The sequence below is a fragment of the Strongylocentrotus purpuratus genome, unplaced genomic scaffold (assembly GCF_000002235.5).
Source record: "Strongylocentrotus purpuratus isolate Spur 01 unplaced genomic scaffold, Spur_5.0 spur5_scaffold_2, whole genome shotgun sequence".
NCBI lineage: Eukaryota > Metazoa > Echinodermata > Echinoidea > Camarodonta > Strongylocentrotidae > Strongylocentrotus > Strongylocentrotus purpuratus.
In genome coordinates this window covers 36,449,686-36,467,772 of record NW_022145605.1, presented here as the reverse complement: position 1 = coordinate 36,467,772, position 18,087 = coordinate 36,449,686, and the positions used below count along the sequence as shown (strand labels likewise).

At 37.6% G+C, this 18,087-nt stretch overlaps 1 protein-coding gene across 1 annotated transcript in view; it reads left to right on the top strand.

Moving 5' to 3' along the window:
* LOC579636 (uncharacterized protein YMR196W) overlaps positions 1 to 18,087 on the top strand; it is a 46,568-nt gene that overhangs the window by 12,029 nt on the left and 16,452 nt on the right. Inside the window, exons 4-12 of the mRNA XM_779741.5 lie at positions 2 to 244; positions 1,240 to 1,389; positions 3,487 to 3,689; positions 4,218 to 4,445; positions 6,131 to 6,247; positions 8,409 to 8,560; positions 11,764 to 11,884; positions 12,345 to 12,504; positions 13,467 to 13,669. Of these exons, the coding sequence (XP_784834.3) occupies positions 2 to 244; positions 1,240 to 1,389; positions 3,487 to 3,689; positions 4,218 to 4,445; positions 6,131 to 6,247; positions 8,409 to 8,560; positions 11,764 to 11,884; positions 12,345 to 12,504; positions 13,467 to 13,669 (1,577 nt within the window). The remainder of the gene's footprint in view (position 1; positions 245 to 1,239; positions 1,390 to 3,486; positions 3,690 to 4,217; positions 4,446 to 6,130; positions 6,248 to 8,408; positions 8,561 to 11,763; positions 11,885 to 12,344; positions 12,505 to 13,466; positions 13,670 to 18,087) is intronic.

The following is an 18,087-nucleotide window of genomic DNA, read 5'->3' as shown; positions in this document are numbered from 1 at the left end:
GGTGTATTCAACGAGAGTAAGTACTGGGACGTAGTTGCCGAGTATGCGAAGAACACACCAAACGACATGCTGAGTCGTATCACGGTATACAACCGTGGTCCTGAGACTGCGACCATCCATGTGCTACCCACACTGTGGTATCGTAATACATGGATATGGGGCTGTTCACACGAGGGCTGTACCATGAAACCTAAAATGACGCTAATGAAGAACGGCAAGACGTTGTGCTCACACGAAACACTAGGTAATTAACCCATGAATGGCTGGACTAAATTGTGCCGGAGGAATTGTTTTGGGGTTAGGTATGCAGAGATATAAAGTTTGCATGAAGAATGACAAGACAGAGTGTTAACAGGAAACATTGGGTATGTTACCACTGAATGTCTGAATGATGAACTTGCTTGAACAAAAGTGGTTGACAAAAAGTGTTTCTCAAGACTCTAATCCATTATATCTTCCATAAAAGGGATCGTTTAACAATGTTAAATCTGAGATGCACGGCCCTACGTGTTATCAGTTTCTGTGATATGGTGTTAAATTGCAGCTCTAAAAAAAATGGCGCTTCAAAATGATCAAGAAGTGCCTCAAAAAGTAAAAACCTTTGAGTGACCAGTTTTTACCATACCCGTTTTCCCCAATAGACTACAGTTATGAAAACCGTTTGGCAAACACAAAATTTGATTTTGATTTTCAATCATAAATATCTTGATGATCAGACAGGCGATCAGCTTGTAAAGGTCATGGGGTTCCTGACTGACCTAAAAGTAAATACATGTAATTATCATTGCAGCATGAGCCTAAATCAAGGATTTTTTAAAAAGGATCTAAGACAAAGTTACCGGATCCCTTTAAAATCTAGGGAGACCCTGAATTTGACTGATTATCATCATTTTCATCATCCATAGTAAATTTCCTTTGTTCAGCATTTGTTTGTTTTGTTTGATTGATTTTATTTTTGCGTTCAAATATCAAATACAAGGTTATATATTTTTACATAAGTATTACATACCTTCGACACATATACCCATGGCCAGTGCTGCCCTCTACGGCCGAATACCATAGTGGCGATAGCAAGAATTGTTTGCATGACAGTCTGTATTTAATCTGCAGCTAAATAGATGTTTCTCAAATGGTACATATGGGTAGTGCAGAATCCGCCCTTTTTTGTCTTCATATATTTGCTCATCAAATTTTCCTCTCTGGTCACCGTCGGTTCATTTTTTTTGGTTTAATATCTAGGCAAGTTTGTATTCGTGTATGATGTGGGACCAGATGGAGAGAAGCCAGAGATACTCTTCACAGAAAACGAGACCAACATGAAGAAACTCTACGATGTAGAACATTACACAACCTTTGCCAAAGATGGCTTCAATGCATACGTTATAGATGGTAAGATAGTCCTAGAAATATTAAGAGTTTATCATGTTCAAAGTACTACATGTACTTTATATGTTAATTTTTTGTACTTATTTTTAAAATTTGTTTTAATAAAAAGATTTTGTAAAGGCCGGCTCACACTATGACGAAGAGAAGGGCAACGCAAGCTACATGTACGTTAAGCTGCGAATTGCAATATTGAATTTCCCACCAATCATCGTGTGTTGCCTTCAATTGTCTCTGACGAATCCGCTAGCGACCGCAGACGGCCAAAATCATCAGTCGCATCCGTCGGCAACATTTTTTGTTGCGATTCCGTCGTTTGTCGCCACAATGTGAGCCGGCCTTAACGAAGAAATCAGTAAAGTGTGTCTAAATGAAGAAGATGCTTGAGACTAGAAGAAGTGGAGGGGGGGGGGGGGGGTGTCATCATGATGTTTTGTTTGTTTATTCATTCTTTCGTTTATTTATTCATTCTTTCGTTTATTTATTCATTCTTTCGTTTATTTATTTATAAGCTGTTTATTTTAATTCCATGAGTTAGAAATTGCCAGCTATATTACCAGCTATCTGGTACTTTGAACATTTGCCCGGTACCTGGTAGTCCTGGGGTAGTAATAGTGGCGGGGCACACAGGGAAAGCAGTATTAAAGATCCACTAAAGTGTTGGGAGCCCAAAATTTTCCCCCAAATCTCAAAATTTAACTACAAAGTTATAATGATGTGAAAGATAGTGTCATTTAAACCTCACAAGGGTTTTAAAACAAATATTGTTAAAGGGATAGTTGAGTTCTGTTGCAGAGTTTGTGTGAGATAATGAAAAAATGAGTGTTAAATTTGAAAGAACATACAATTTAAATGACAAAATCAATCTTTGTTTGATCAAAATGGGTTCAGGGATGGCTGAAATATCCATAAATATAATGATTTCTAATACTTGTGTACCACCACAAATATTAGATCATTTGACAAAAACGTTGATAAAACGAAATAGCGCCTTATACGTCGTATTTCTGCCAATGCCAAATGTTGGCTTTTTTGTTGGCATTTTTGTGTTGGTTATGTTACGCACAGCCAGCCGGCCCATATATTGTTATTTTTAATTAAATAATTAATTAACGGTCACCATGTTTTTTTAAAAGTGGAGCTGAATTGGTATGATCGTATTGGCTAAATTTTTACACATTTTGGGGTCTAAAATTACCTTCATAGCAATTTTAGGTTCTAAAAGGGCACTAGAAATGTCATAGATAAGAATAAGACCAAGAGCAATAACCATGCACTTTGAAGGCATTTGCGGTCTGAAAACAGAACTCAACTATCCATTTAATGAAAGAAATGAAAAATTGAGTATTCTGCATACAACAGAAAACCCAAATTGTGTACTCTTTCATCAATATTTTTCTTCAAACACAATTATTTTGAAAATCCTTGCAGAAGTTAGTGTTAAATGTTGCCCTCTTCCACTTCATTATTCAAAAGAATTCAAATTTTGCCATCAAATTTGGGGGTTCCCAACACTTTAGAGAGGCTTTAAAGGCATTGTTTAACAATGTTTCCAGTTTGACAAATATGAGATTCATGACCCTACATATTATCATTGTCTGTGATATGGCGGATATTGAAGCCCTAAAAAAAATTGTGCTTCAAATTATCATGAAGTGCCTCAAAAAAGTAAAAATCTTTGAATGACCGGTTTTACCATACCGGTACTCATTTTCCCCAATAGACCAGTGTTTAAACAAAAAAAACGTTGGGGAAAAAGTTGTTTAAAATTTTGAATTCCAATCATAAATATCTTGATAATTAGACAGACGATCAGCTTGTAAAAGTCATGGGATTCCTGACTGACCTAACGGTTTATAATTACGATTGCAGAATGAGCTAAATCCAGGATTTTGTTTAGAATCTGAGACAGAGATACCCAATCTCTTTAATACCGATGTGGCTACCTTGGATAATTAAGACCAAATGATTAATATTAACAATAAAAGAATTACCGGTAGTTGCTTTGACATCAGTTTGGTAGTTTTAATGAAGTATAAGGGTGTTGGAACCCTAAACAGAAAACATCCAATTCATACCATTGACTAAATCTCAAATCTGTAGGTGTAAAAGAAGCAGTAGATGTGCGTTGTCGTGGAACCAAGTGTGCCCCTCACTATGTACTAGAGGTACCTGCAGGAGAGAAAGCTGTTGTACGGAGCAGGTTCTTTGCAGAGAGTGAGGATCCTGGGACATACTTTGGAGAGGAGGCCTTTGATGCTGTGTTTGAGGCCAGAATCAAAGAGACTGATCAGTTTTATAATCAGGTAGGAAATGATTTTTATTGTACGCTATGGCTTCTTGGTTTTTAGCTTGTCAGGAATTGTCTATTCCCTCTCTATCTCTCAGTGTTAATACCCCCTTCTTTCTACAGAATTGACAAGGCCATTAAAAATTGAAAGGCATTGGAATGACAAGTATGGATAATCAGACTTTTGTTTGTATAGCGCTTTTCAATATGTGCATTAAATTTGCAATTTCTCAATATTGCATACCATAGTTTAAAATGATACCTTCTGCACATTGTAGTGGTAATACATCAGCCTGCTGATGGGACATGCCTTCCAGAAACTAAAAATCCTACTACATGTGTGATCTTTCATATCAGTTTACTCTGTATAGTGCTTTTGTACTCTTTCCTCATCATGATTATCTATTCTGCTCCTTATTCATGGCAGTTTCTTCACTGTTGAATTCCTACTGCCAAGCAAATACTCTGTAATAGCTTTATAATGGTGGCAACTGGAATTAGTTTCATTTTAGTTTTAATACCATCAATTTTACCTTCATCCTAGGTCATTCCAGCCAACTGCAATCCAGAAGAGCGTAGCATGGCCCGTCAGTGTTATGGAGGTCTGCTATGGAGCAAGCAGTTCTATCATTACATCGTAGAGAGCTGGTTAGGAGGAGACAAAGCCACACCTAACCCACCGGAGAGTAGAAAGAGCGGTAGAAATGTGGAATGGAAACATCTATTCAACAGAGATATCATCTCCATGCCAGACAAGTGGGAATATCCCTGGGTAAGAGCACGCTTTAAAGAGTATTATAAAAAGATGACGTAAATCCTAATCAAATGATTGGTTGAAAGCGTACACGTGACCAGGCATTTATTTTGCCTAACACGTAATTTGGGTAATGACCGGTCATTAACACATCTAGCTTGTTGTTGCTATCAAAAGTGCGACACAAGAGTCAGAGGTCCAATATTAGACGGGCGCAAGGCAAGTTACGCCTCAATTTACGCTTATTTTAAACCATGGGTTATGTAAATGAGGATTTAAACAATCGGGTTTAGATTTAAACCTCCTTTGTGAATTCAAGCATTTGAGTTTGATATGAGGGTGATTGATCAAATACAAGGATCCAAGTCATAATTTTATAAAACAAATAATACACATCATTTTGTTCAGGCATTATAAAATTACCCACACTCGGTACCTTTGAAAAAGTCTAACACGCCCTCGGCTATCGCCTCGGGCGTGTTAGACTTTTCCAAAGGTACCTTGTGTGGGTAATTCTTACTAATGCCCTCACTGCTGTGTATTATTTGTATACCAATCATCAAAATATATTTTGTTCTGTTTGCTGCGGGTTCCATGGCGCTATACTAAATTCAAATATGAGCTTCAAATGGCATTACTTTTATAGAGATAAATTGCAAATTTAATTGCACATTCTTACATGCAAACCTTCTCAACATGTATATCAAGAACAAAATTACCTTTTATTTTCAACACTCAATTCAGAAATCTGGTTGGTTATAGGAAGAGAAAACTCCTCATTATAAAGATCAGGCAAGTGAATATTATGCTTGGTTATGGACAGCAATCAATTTGAGCAAGCGGAAACAAACATTTTTGTAGCACCCTGAATGGTTATAAATATAAGAACTAGAGATTATACTTGTAATTTGCACAATTATAGGTGGTATGTACTCATTTGAAGATTATAATGAAGTACTGTCATATGTACCATTGTGTTCACTCTCATGATATTGTAGAGCTATATTTTGAACGGGACATTGTACTGTAGAATATGTATGAAAGCATCCTATCTTGCCATATGTCTATGTGCATTCTTCTATTATCAAACTCTATGTTGCTCATTCCATCATATTCAATCACCGTCACCATTCCCTCTACATGCTCTCGTGCTATGTTCACTCTCCCCAACTTTAGTCTCTTTTATTACTCCTTTCACGTTTATCCTTTTATGTTCATTCTTTGGTTTATCGTTCTTTACAGTATGATTGGTTAAGCTTTATTGAATATTCATAGCAGCTCATTGATACGCATAAATATTCCCATACCTCCTTTATTTACCAGCTCTGATATTTGCATATGTATTAGTTACTGTTGTTATACAATGTACATGCAAATCCATGTAGATATATGTAAATAAACCCTCGGGTTGCAAAGCATGCAATTCCCAAGCAGTTCCCCACATGCAAGCATGGAGTGCAGATGTGTGAGTTTGTTATGCTCTGCAAGTTAGAGACCCGCTGTGCCTTCGCCATACCTTAGCCGTATAGGCCACCCTACAATATCATAACAATATTAATCCTTTTTTTGGTAGTATAATGTAGCACATCAATGTTTGTTCCATAGAATAGGTATGCAACTCACGGTCATAGGTACAAATCATAATGATGAGAATAATGACAATGAAAAGCATGATTAAAATCAAAATGTTTTTTTTCTTCCAGTATGCATCATGGGACCTTGCATTTCACATGATCCCGTTTGCCAAGATAGATCCATTCTTTGCCAAGGAACAACTTCTGCTCTTCCTCAGAGAATGGTATATGGCTCCAAATGGTCAGGTAAGAGATATAATAATTTACATTGTGAAAAAACCCAAACCGCCTAAAAAACCCAAATTCTCTAAAATCTGGCAGGCGGAGGGCGATGACTTGCCAAAAAAAAAGAAAAACAAAAAAGAAGAAACAGGTCAGTGTCACACTCTTTTTCAGTTGCCAGATGTGACAGATGTTTAAAAATTAAATCTATTTCTGATGCAGACACACATAAGGTGGTCTGCAACTGGCTAGACGGATTTTAAACTAACCTGTTCCTTGAATAATGTGCGATAGCTTAGTCGGTAGAGCAGTGGTCTCGTAATCCGGTGACCCGCGTGTGAAACCAAGTCGATGTGCTAGTGCTCTTTGATAAGGCATTAATCCTCATTACCAGGTCCCTCGGAGATGACCTAAAGCCGTCGGCCGTCTGGTTACTTACTTCAAGCATTTATGCTTTCTTAGCAGTCAGGTAAAATAACCACCATCACCAAATGGCAATTACCAAATATTGTTGCTTCAAAACTGCGCATCTGTAGTGATGCTGTGCGTATGTAGCAACGACGCGTTGCTATTTTTGATTAAGTAGATATAGGTGAATCTGAAATTACAATATTTAGATACAATGGAATGTTTGTTGATTCAACAATCATCAAAGAGTTTGAAATATTCAAAATATTATTTTTATGCTTCCGCCCAACGAAGGTGGTGCCGGAGGCATTATGTTTTCAGATTGTCTGTCCCTCTTTCTCATTCTCATTCTCGCGATATCTCTAGAACCACTTGAGATATGAACTGCAAACTTCATGATAGTATGTATCACCATAGGATGACAATCCGATTAGATTTTGGAGGTATTAGGTCGAAGGGTAAAGGTCACAGAGGTCAACTAATGAAATTTCAACTATTAGCCTTGTTGACCATCGTAGGAAGACCATCTGATTAGATTTTGGAGTTAAAGGATTAAAGGTCATAGATGTCAGTGGCTGAAATTACAAGCATTAGCTTTGATATTGCAATATCTTCATGAACAAATGGAGGTATGAGCTCTGAACAAAGTGAAAGTTTGTATTAGGAAGATGACCTAATTAGAATTTAGGGTAAGTAAACAAAGGTTAAAGGTCATAGAGATCAATATTTGAAATTAGAGGTGTTATCCTTGTCACAATATGTCAAGAGCTTCTTGAGGTATGAGCTTCAAACATGGTGACAGTATTTCTACCTGAAGATTATCCAATTACATTTCTTGGGCTAGTAGGTCAAGATTATAGTGACATTTGATTATAAGCTTTTTGCTATCGTTGCATTTGTCTTGTTTGATAGCTCTTTTGAACATTGAGCTTGAGAATAGGTTCTTTTTGTTAAAGTGATTGTATGTCTAGGTTCATTAGAAAAGATAGACATGGGATTAAGAGTTCAATCTAATGAGCACACAAACTATAGAAAGAAGAATGTACGATTGTCCAGATAGATGAAGAAGTTATTAATGGCTGAAACTTTGCTTGATAATAATAATAATGTTCCGCTTTTATATAGTGCCCAATAGCATCGATATAATGATGTTGCCTTAGCGCTTTACAGATATATTATTACCCCGGTCATCGGATTCAGACTTACCTGCACACAATGCATGCACATTTTCCACTCCCTGGGAAGCATTCCAGCCAGTCGCCATTTTATAAGTGCACACTTGCTCATCCAACCACATGAACTTTTGCATTTAACACCTGGGTGGAGAGAAGCAAGTGCAGGTAAATAAAAATGTAGAATACCTTGCCAAAGGATATTAGTGCCATGTCAGGATTCAAACCCTTAACCTTCAAATCTCCAGACAAGCGCCTTAAACCACCCGACCTCGACATTCCTAATGTAACTAGTACACAACGTTTTAGTTAATGCATACTAAATATTCTCTTTGAGAGGGGTCTAGTAGGTCTATTAGGTCAGAAAAGAACTTTAGCTTTTGTTGTTTCTCTTGCATACTCTGATTGTGTACAGGACTGAAAATGAATTAATAGAGGATGTATTTGATGCTGATGTAGCAGCTCATTTAATAACCTTTTCATGGCAGTAATTATTATTTATCAATGCTGTCTTTAAAAATGTATAAACTTTATCATAGTATTCTTCTTATGATTGAGATGAATTTCAAAATTGTCTCTTTTTAATTTTGTTGATTGTTGTCCAGATACCAGCATATGAATTCCAGTTTAGTGATGTAAACCCACCGGTGCATGCTTGGGCAGTTTTCAGGGTCTTCAAGATGACGGGGGTCAGAGGTCAGAGGGATAGACTCTTCCTAGCTAGGTGTTTCCAGAAACTCCTCATCAACTTTACATGGTGTGTGGAAATAAATGAGTTCGGATTGAAAATTATGCAATGCACTACATTTAAACAATATTTAACTCGTTGTTTACGGTTCCGGAGATATCTCGGGCTGGGCATTTTTCACTCAGATACAGAGCCTTAGATTTTTTCTTGGGCTAGGAGACAAAAATGGCAATGCACTTTTTTAACATACAATTTCACCTTTGTAGATCATTATTGCGGTATAGTAGTCACACAAATGATCTTCTTCTTCTTTCGTATGAGGTAGTAGTATCATATATCAAGTTATTTCTTGAAGCTGGGTAAGCAAATTGACTTGTGCATCATTTGGGCTTGACAGTTCAGTCATCCCGTCAGGAGGTTTGGGAATAAGGCAGTTGCAAATGACATGGTTTGCTGTCTGCTCATCTGCACCACAGATGCATGCTGGTGATTGCCAAAGTCCCCAATGGTACAAATAAGCGTTGAATCTTCCTACCCCAGTTCGCAGTCTATTGAGTGTTACCCAATTCCTTCCGAGGTAGCTCAGAGCCAGCCAGAGCTTTGATGCCAGGGGGAACAGTGAACTGCCGTGGGCGAACGGTCCCTTCCAAGCTCTTTTCCCATTCTTGGATTAGGCTGAAGTCTGATCTGCTGAGGGTGGCTGCATGTTGGGAGAAAGGTCGACGCGATTGAAGGCGTTGGCGACCTAGATCTTGGGTGAAGGTCAAGGATGGTACAAAGAAGCTTTAGTATCAAGCCAATGATGCCACACTGTGTCATAAGCCGCAGTGAGGTCCACTAGAACAGCACGTGCCTTGTTGCCTATTTCAAAGCTCTCTTCTATATCATTAGTCAGCTTGACAATCTAATGGACATTACACCGACCATGACGGAAACTGGCATGCTCATCCAGAAGTTGGGGATCAACCACTGGGTTGAATCGGGCCAAAAGAAGCCTTTCGAGAAGCTTGAACAGGAGTGAAATTGGCCTGTAGCTTTTAGGATTATCTGTATGTTTGTTGGGTTTGAAAAGGCAACATTTCCTCCAGATCTTCGGGATAAATTCAGCCCAGTGAGGCAGGCCGAGTAAAATTCCTGTAGCCAGTCCAGATTCTTGGGACCGCGGCGCTTTAGAAATTCTGGGGGGATGTTGTCTGGGCCCTGAGCTTTCCCACATTTCAGTTAGGAGACACCCAATGTGAGCTCAGCAGATGTGAAGGGTTTGGAGAGGAAACCATCTATGCCTGGAGCATCCCAGAGTCTTGAAATTTCCTGTTTGACAATACGGGCATGGCCTTTGACTGCATTCTTGAAGTTGCCATTGGCAAGCAGCTGCTGGGCGATGGAGTTTGCTGTGACAGGGCAGTGCTTCGGATGGGAGCTGTGGAAAGTGAGACGGTTAAGGGTCATCCAAGCTATCCTGCTAGAATGGGTGAAGTCGATACCTTGGACTGTCTATTCCCAACGTTCCCTCCGCGTCTTATCTAGACAGTTTGTTAGCTCTGTGGCCAAGGAGGCACTCTCTTTATCACTGACGGTATGTATAAATGCATCTTAACATTTATCACACTCTTCATCCCAAGTAGGGATGTAGCATTGACGGTATCCACGGGGAACAGCACGTTTGGCCAAGTCAATGAGATGTTTGCAAAAGGCTGAGTAGGCTCTGTCCAAATTCCTGGGAGCAGGAAGAGGTAGGGTGTCCATCCTAGTTTCAACCCGTTCCCTGAATTGATTCCACTTTGCCTTTCTGAAGTTCCACCTCTTCACAGGTCTGGAAAAGATTGATTCCACAGGGTTATCTGGGGTGATCAGTGATGCTCTGTGCTGTGACTTGTGGAAAGGGTCCAAAACTGAACGGTGTTGGATGATCCATTCAGATTCACAAAGGCCAGATCAGGGTTGAAAGTTGTGTTCCTTTGGCCAGAGTAAAAGCTGTCGGGCTCCTTCGAGTCATATAGAAGGTGAACACCAGAACCATCTGGAGTAGTCGTGCGGTAACCCCATGCTGTGCTCTGGCAGTTGAAATCTCCAGCATACATGCAGGGTTGATCAAAGGATGGGATGGAGTCTTCTAGTAGCCTGGCGGGGTGGCTTGTACACCTTGATTACAGTCACGTCTTCCACCCGAGTTGCTGTCCATTCCAGGTCAGAATTGGGGGCAGAGCTGATACTGCTTCCCACTTTCCCTGGCTACGAAGACGGAAACTTGCCAATCATGGAATGCTCCGCCTGTGCTCATTAGCATAGCCATTCTTCCCTGCCTTGCTCGCTCTTGCTAATTGCATAACATACTTATTCAAATACAAACCAAAGTGCTCACAAAGAAATAAGCCTCTGGTACTTGGAGCTAGAGAGTGATCAGCATGACTATTTCAGATGGAATTCAGAAAATATAGAGCATTTGATTCTTACACAAGACAGCGCAGGGCTCATGAATATGCACGACAAGCTGCGTCTTGCTTCCTGGAACAACGTATGTTAATAAATATGCATACACATGCCATGTCTTTCACGACAACAGGGGTCTGTTTGCCTTTCATGAAATCAAACCATATCGGTGGGTAGTCAGGTGTTTGGTCAAACTGTAAGCAATGGGTTGATTCACTGTACATTCATTACATGGCTGTACGGTACTTGTATATTTGCTGAAAGACAAAAGAAGCTGTACAGTTCACATTTGTATTAATGGAGACATGAGTGAATCTCCTTGGTATGAAACCTAGACCTCAATACACTGGCTGTTATGGTTCAACCAAATTTTAGAATTTAGATATTTCATTCAAGTTATTATTGCAGTTTCTTCAAATCATCTGCACAAATTAACTGTGCAGTTGTTTTTATCCTCTTCATCATCAAAATTGGGAAGAATATCAAATACTTAATCAAATATAAATATGTCCTTTTCTGTGGATAAGCTAAAGTGTGCTTCATCTTGGACTTGTTAATTGTTGCTTTCAGGTCATTCAAGCAGTGGCGGATCAAATTTGTTTTTCTTCCCACCCCACTCCCCCCCCCCCCCCCCCCCCCCCCCCCCCACTGAGCGAAATATTGGCCGGCACGATTTTTACATTTCAGCACACTAAATTAAAAAATTGATTTCAAATTTGGGCCCCCTGAGAAATCCTGGATCCACGCCTGCATTCAAGTGCAAATTGTTCTTTAAGAACAATGCACAAAATTAATAACTGGTTTATTTGGTAGATTTAATGATAAATATTTTTCACTCCTAGGTGGGTGAATCGTAAGGATCCTGATGGTAAGAATATATTCTCTGGAGGTTTCCTAGGTCTTGATAACATTGGAGTCTTTGACAGGTCACGACCTCTACCAACAGGAGGTCATTTGGAACAGGTCAGTCCTAGAATAGTAACAGTAACAAGTGTTAACAAGTCCTAATTTTCTCTCCATTATCTTATTCTTTTAGTTTTATGTACTTGCAGTCTCAAATGTTCCAATTCTATTATGTATTTGATTTGCTAAGTATGAAAAGGTATTTTATGTACTAGGTTTAGGATTTAAACTAAAGAAGTGAAAATGTATCATTTTACTTGTGATTATGCTCTCAATATAACTGTTCCTTTTTATGGCTGAGTTGTTTATTCAGAACCAGTAAACTATAATAAACACCAAGGAATGAGACGCAGAAAGTAGAAAGCATTGGAGAATTGTGCTAAAAGAGATGAAGGAGAGAGATCGTAAAATGTAAATTGTATACAAATCTTAAAAAATTATCAGTAGCAATCAAATTGTTTTGTGGTTATCTAAGGTTTTCTGACAATATGGAAATCATGTCGATTCTATTCCTATACAGGCCGATGGTACAGCATGGATGGCTTTCTTCTGTGTTGTCATGCTGGACATTGCCTTAGAACTAGCCAGAACTGACCCAACATATGAAGACATGGCTAGCAAGTTCTTTGAACACTTTGTAGGAATCATTGATGCTATGAATGCCATGTCAGGAGGTGGAGGTAAGAGATGAGATTCCACCTTCTCTCTTTAACAATGGGATGTAATTATCTGAAATCATCATGGTTTGACCAAAAACATGTACTTGCTTCTCTGTTTTTCTAAAGGAAACATGTCCAGCTTGGGAGAAAAACACACTACAGTAGTCGTTTTTTAGAAATCAGAATTGGGTATTATTACCCGTATCAGACATCTGAGCTGGTCATTTACAAAACCGTATTGCCCTAGTTTTCACTAGCAGTGGGAACGGAGGGGTATATTCTTTGTATTTTCCTTGGTCTCCCTGCGCGTATTGACTTTGCGTGTAGAGACGAGTGAAAATATACCTTGGTATTTTCCACGGTCTCGCATTTTCATTGCGCATCTATTAATATTATGCGTACGAGAACCTGCGCACTTTGCGCGCACTCTATTGTGACGTAATAATCACACCAAATACACACTGTTTGCAGTGTATCGAAAATTTTGTCAAGCACTGGATGCACAGTGTTGGTTTGACAAAGTTTGTTCAGTTCTTGAGATTGTCATGGTGGATGTCTGTATTTGCTCTAGATGTCTGATTTGGATAACAATAAAAATATTGACTGGCTTTACTTTCGGGGGATATCAGAAATATTGACCGCGCTAAGACCATATTGCCCTCGTCTTTCGACTCGGGGCAATATGATCTGAGCTTGGTCAATATTTCTGATATACCCCTCAAGGCCAGTCAATATTATATAATTATTTGCTAGTTTATATTGAATGTACATCAGTTCTTATGCTAAAAGTAAACTAATATTATTAATAACAATAGCTTTACGTTACGCGCAGTACCATCCGAGGGGATGCTCAAGGTGTCTACAAAGTACTAATACTACCCTGGCTTTAGCCCAGCTGGCCTTAGGTGCTCAAGGAATAAATTCCTACAAGGATACCCCAAAAAAGTTTAAAGTGAAATTTATTTCATTCTTTGTCTTTAAAGGTCTATGGGATGAAAAGGATGGATTCTACTATGATGTATTGAAGACACCAACCTGTACTGTTCCTCTAAGGATCCGCTCCATGGTAGGCCTGATTCCACTCTACGCCTCGCTGACATTAGATGAGGAAGTGATTGAAAAACTACCTGGTTTCAAGAAGAGATTGGACTGGTTCATGAAGCACAGACCTGATCTCTCATCCCATGTAAGTAAAGTGAAACCTGCTTTTATAGCAACCACCTTTACAGAAAAACCCCCGGCCTACCATGTTCATTAAGAGTCATTTAGAATCATCTTGTTCATAATAATAGTCACATTTGTATAGGGCCTAGCCTAATACTATGTTTCTAATTGATCCTAATTTATCAGAAGTCCTTTTTTTTGCTTAGAGCCAGAAAGGCATTAACTCATTCGCCTGAAAAACTGATTTTTGTGAAGGTACTAATGTATCAAATCAACCTTAAAAAACTTTACCTGGCATTCTATGAGTAAACGGTTAAAGGAGTGTCCTGGTCGAGTGGCTTAAGGGGTTTTGATCGATTAATTGATTTTTATTCGACAAGCTTTCAACATACAACAATATACAATAATAACAGATGAAAAATAAGTCAGCTTGAACAGGATAACCCACGAAAGCTCGAGAGCTTATTTCCAGTGGGGTCCCCTATAGACATGTATAAAATTAACAAGTTAAAATAGTAATATTTACAGACAGATAAGAAAAATAAAAGAATTACTTATTAAAGATAATAATAATAATAACAACATTAAACTAATGATAGAAATGATAATAAGTACAAGAAGGAAAGGAAGAAGGAGAAGAAGAAAATGAGGAGGAGGAAGAAGAGGAAAATAATGATGAATTTGTAGAAATTCTATGATGTACGAAAACATAAGTATATACAAAATGAAAAAGTATGAACCGGCAGAAGAATACAAATTTCAATCATATAATATGTCATTCACTTCTCTTCTCTGACTGTCAAGCATTAGGTATTCCTTTAATTTCCTCTTAAAATGAGCATAGTTTTCTATTTCCTTTACACCATTGGGAAGGGAATTCCAATGTTTTATGGCATTGTAATAAAACGAATTTCCAATACTACCTACTCTTTCTGGCAATTTAAAGTTGAATCGGCCGTTTCTTGTATTATAATTATGTACGTCAGTAACAAGATCAAAGTTGGATCAAATATAATGATTCGACCTAGTATGATATATTTTATGCACGTGATGCAATACAAGTTGTTTTGATCTTTGGTTGACTTCAAGAAAACCAGCTTTAGAAAGTTCGCTGTAGCCAACATGAGTATAATCTTCAACTTCTTTTGATCTGACTTGTTTATGTTACTATACCATGCAGGGTTAGCATAGTTAAATAAACATTGAATAAGAGCAAAACAGAGTGTACGTCTTGCTTTTAAATCCATACAACTTTGATATCTGTACAAAACTTTCAGACGAAAATTTGATTTTTTATCTCTGATTCTACTAAAGATGAAAATGAAATTGCACTAGCCAAATCAATGCTTAAATACTTCACAGAATCTTTTCTCTTGATTACTTGATTATTGAGTGTCTTTTTGAATTCAAATGACTTTTTAGAACTACTTTTAGAACAAAACAAAATGCTTTCTGTTTTTCCCCAAGTGTAAAGAAAGCTTATTATCAGTCATCCAATCGACACACATAGACAGCTGTTCCCTGACTTTTTCCTCAATATATTTAGGATCAGGATTTGAATACAGAAGTACGCTGTCATCTGCGTAAAATAATAGTTTTAAGTCTTTTATACAAATACACATATCATTTATATAACTTGAAAATAGAATTTGATTTCTTTGAAGAATTAGACGAAAATTTGGACTCTGCTCTCTCGGAAGATATGAGCTGTATTATTTTAGGTGATTTCAATTGTGATTGTATGCCACACCAACTTGATCTGAATGCTGAAAAGTTAATGTTTTATACAAATATGTACGGGCTAAGTCAGCTAATTGATACTGCCACAAGAGTTACAAATACCTCTTCTACTTTAATTGATTTGATATTTGTATCAGACAAGGAACTTTACAATGAATGGGGAATATTTGAAACTAGCATAAGTGATCATTATTTGGTGTATACGGTTCGCGATTTTAGTGCAAAGATCCATAACAAATCTGAATACGCAGAATTTCGCTCGTTTAAAAATCTTGACGAGGAGAAATTTTACAATGAATTGAGAAGTACTCCTTGGCAGGTCATAAAAGATATAGATAATGTTGATGTTGCGTGGGATATGTGGTTGACTCTATTCAATAATATAATCAACAAGCACATACCAGTATGTAAAAAGCGGATAAGAAAAAAGGCATGTCCATGGATATCTGATGAGATTGTTAAGCTTATGACGGAACGTGATAAAGTTCTCAAAGCTGCTAAAGCTAACAAAAGTGATGATCTTTGGGACACCTACAAATATCTAAAGAATACAGTTATTCATCTCATGAGGAAAAGAAAAAGAGAATATAATGCAGACCAGATCTCGCAAAATCATAATAATAGTAAGCAAATGTGGAGATGTTTGAGAAACCTGGTGCCTACATGTAAGTCATTACCTATATCTCCCAATAGCATAAATGTTGATGGTGCTAATGTGTCAGACAATGCAAATATTGCTGAAGCTTTTAATGACTTTTTCATTTCTAATGCTACTAAGATTACAAAGGACCTGCGAAGGAATAAGTCTCAACTGAGAGTAGACGAGGACAATAATATTGGTCCAACTCATTCGCAATTTAATTTGAATTTGATTACTGAGGATTTTGTATTGAAACAGATTGATAATCTGAGTATAGATAAAGCAACTGGTGAAGATCACATCAGCTGTAAACTTTTAAAGATGACGAAGAATGTTATCGCAGAGTCTCTTTGTGATATCATTAACAAATCCCTGTCTACAGGAGTTGTTCCACGTGAATGGAAAAAGGCTCGGGTAGTACCAATATTCAAATCTGGAGATATTTCTTCTTTGAATAATTACCGCCCCATTTCAATATTAAATATCGTGAGTAAAATTATAGAAAGGGCCGTCCACCAACAACTCAGTGAATTCTTGGACGTGAATCAATTATTACACCCTAATCAGTCTGGATTTAGACCTAAACATTCAACAGCTACTGCCCTTGCAAAACTTGTAAATCAATGGTCGTTGAATATTGATAACAAAAAAATTTCTGGAGTTGCCTTCATAGATCTTCGTAAGGCTTTTGATACTGTTGACCATGAGCTACTTCTACATAAACTAGCTTGTATAGGTTGTAGTAATAGGACTATTTATTGGTTCAAATCATATTTAGGGGATCGACAACAAGTGACCCAATTCAAAGGAGCCAAGTCGCATCCATCAACCATCAAATTAGGTGTGCCACAAGGTTCAATTCTTGGTCCCCTTTTATTTTCAATATATGTTAATAGTCTACCTGAATGTACTCCTGAAGGTATCATAGATATGTATGCTGACGATACGACACTTACCGTCAGTGCAAATGATGCAACTGTTGTGGAAGAAAAATTAACTGTTGCGTTAAACAGAGTCATGGCATGGATTAAGGAAAATCGTCTTGTTCTTAACACTGAAAAAACTTGTGTCATGTTAATAGGCTCTCCTGCTAATCTCAAGAAAATTGAATCTTTACCATTTCATTAAACGGCAATTTGATCAAAAGAGTTCAATTCACCAAATGCTTAGGACTTTTGATAGATGAAGAATTGAAATGGTCTAAACAAATCGAAAACGTAAGTAAACTTACCCAGAAAAACATTAGCATGATAAAGAGAGCAAAAAGTTTTTTGCCTCAAAAATCCTTAAAGTTACTTTATAACAGTCTAGTGTTGCCACGATTAGATTACTGCTCTGTTGTATGGTCGAACCGATTTCATTCTCATACAACTAAGCTGCAAAAAATTCAAAAGAGGGCCGCAAGAATAATATTGAACAAGACATATGACACACCGTCGGCTGATTTGTTCACAAGTCTTAAATGGATGACACTAGACAAGCGGTTTGAGTAAAGTCGCGTTATGATGATATATAAATGCGTTCATAACTTAGCACCTTCTTACCTTCAGGTAGGCTTAATCAATCCTAATGATGTACATGAGCATCATACAAGGCAAATAGACAGTGGATGTTTACGTGTGCCTAGATTTCACACTGATTGTTATAAGTGTAGCCCAATTGTTTCTTCCATATTTGAATGGAATAAGCTAGATAATTCATTGAGAACGGCTTCCTCTGTCAATTCATTTAAGAGATTGTTTAAACAAAGTTGTAATTTGTGAATGGCTCAGCCGTACATACACTACGTGCATGTTCTGTAATATTTACATGACTTATTCACATAATTGCGACTTAATTAATATTTTCCTATTGACATTACTGTTTATTAGGTTAATGATTATATTTATTTTGCAAACGAGTATTATTTTTGTAACTGTTCTGTATAAATGTTATAAACGATGTAAATATGTTCATTCAGGGCCCCATGGAAGACCACTACTTGTTGGTGAATGGGCTACCCTGTCAAAATATTAGAAATAAATAAATAAATTGGGCCTAAAATGCTTGACTGGAGATGC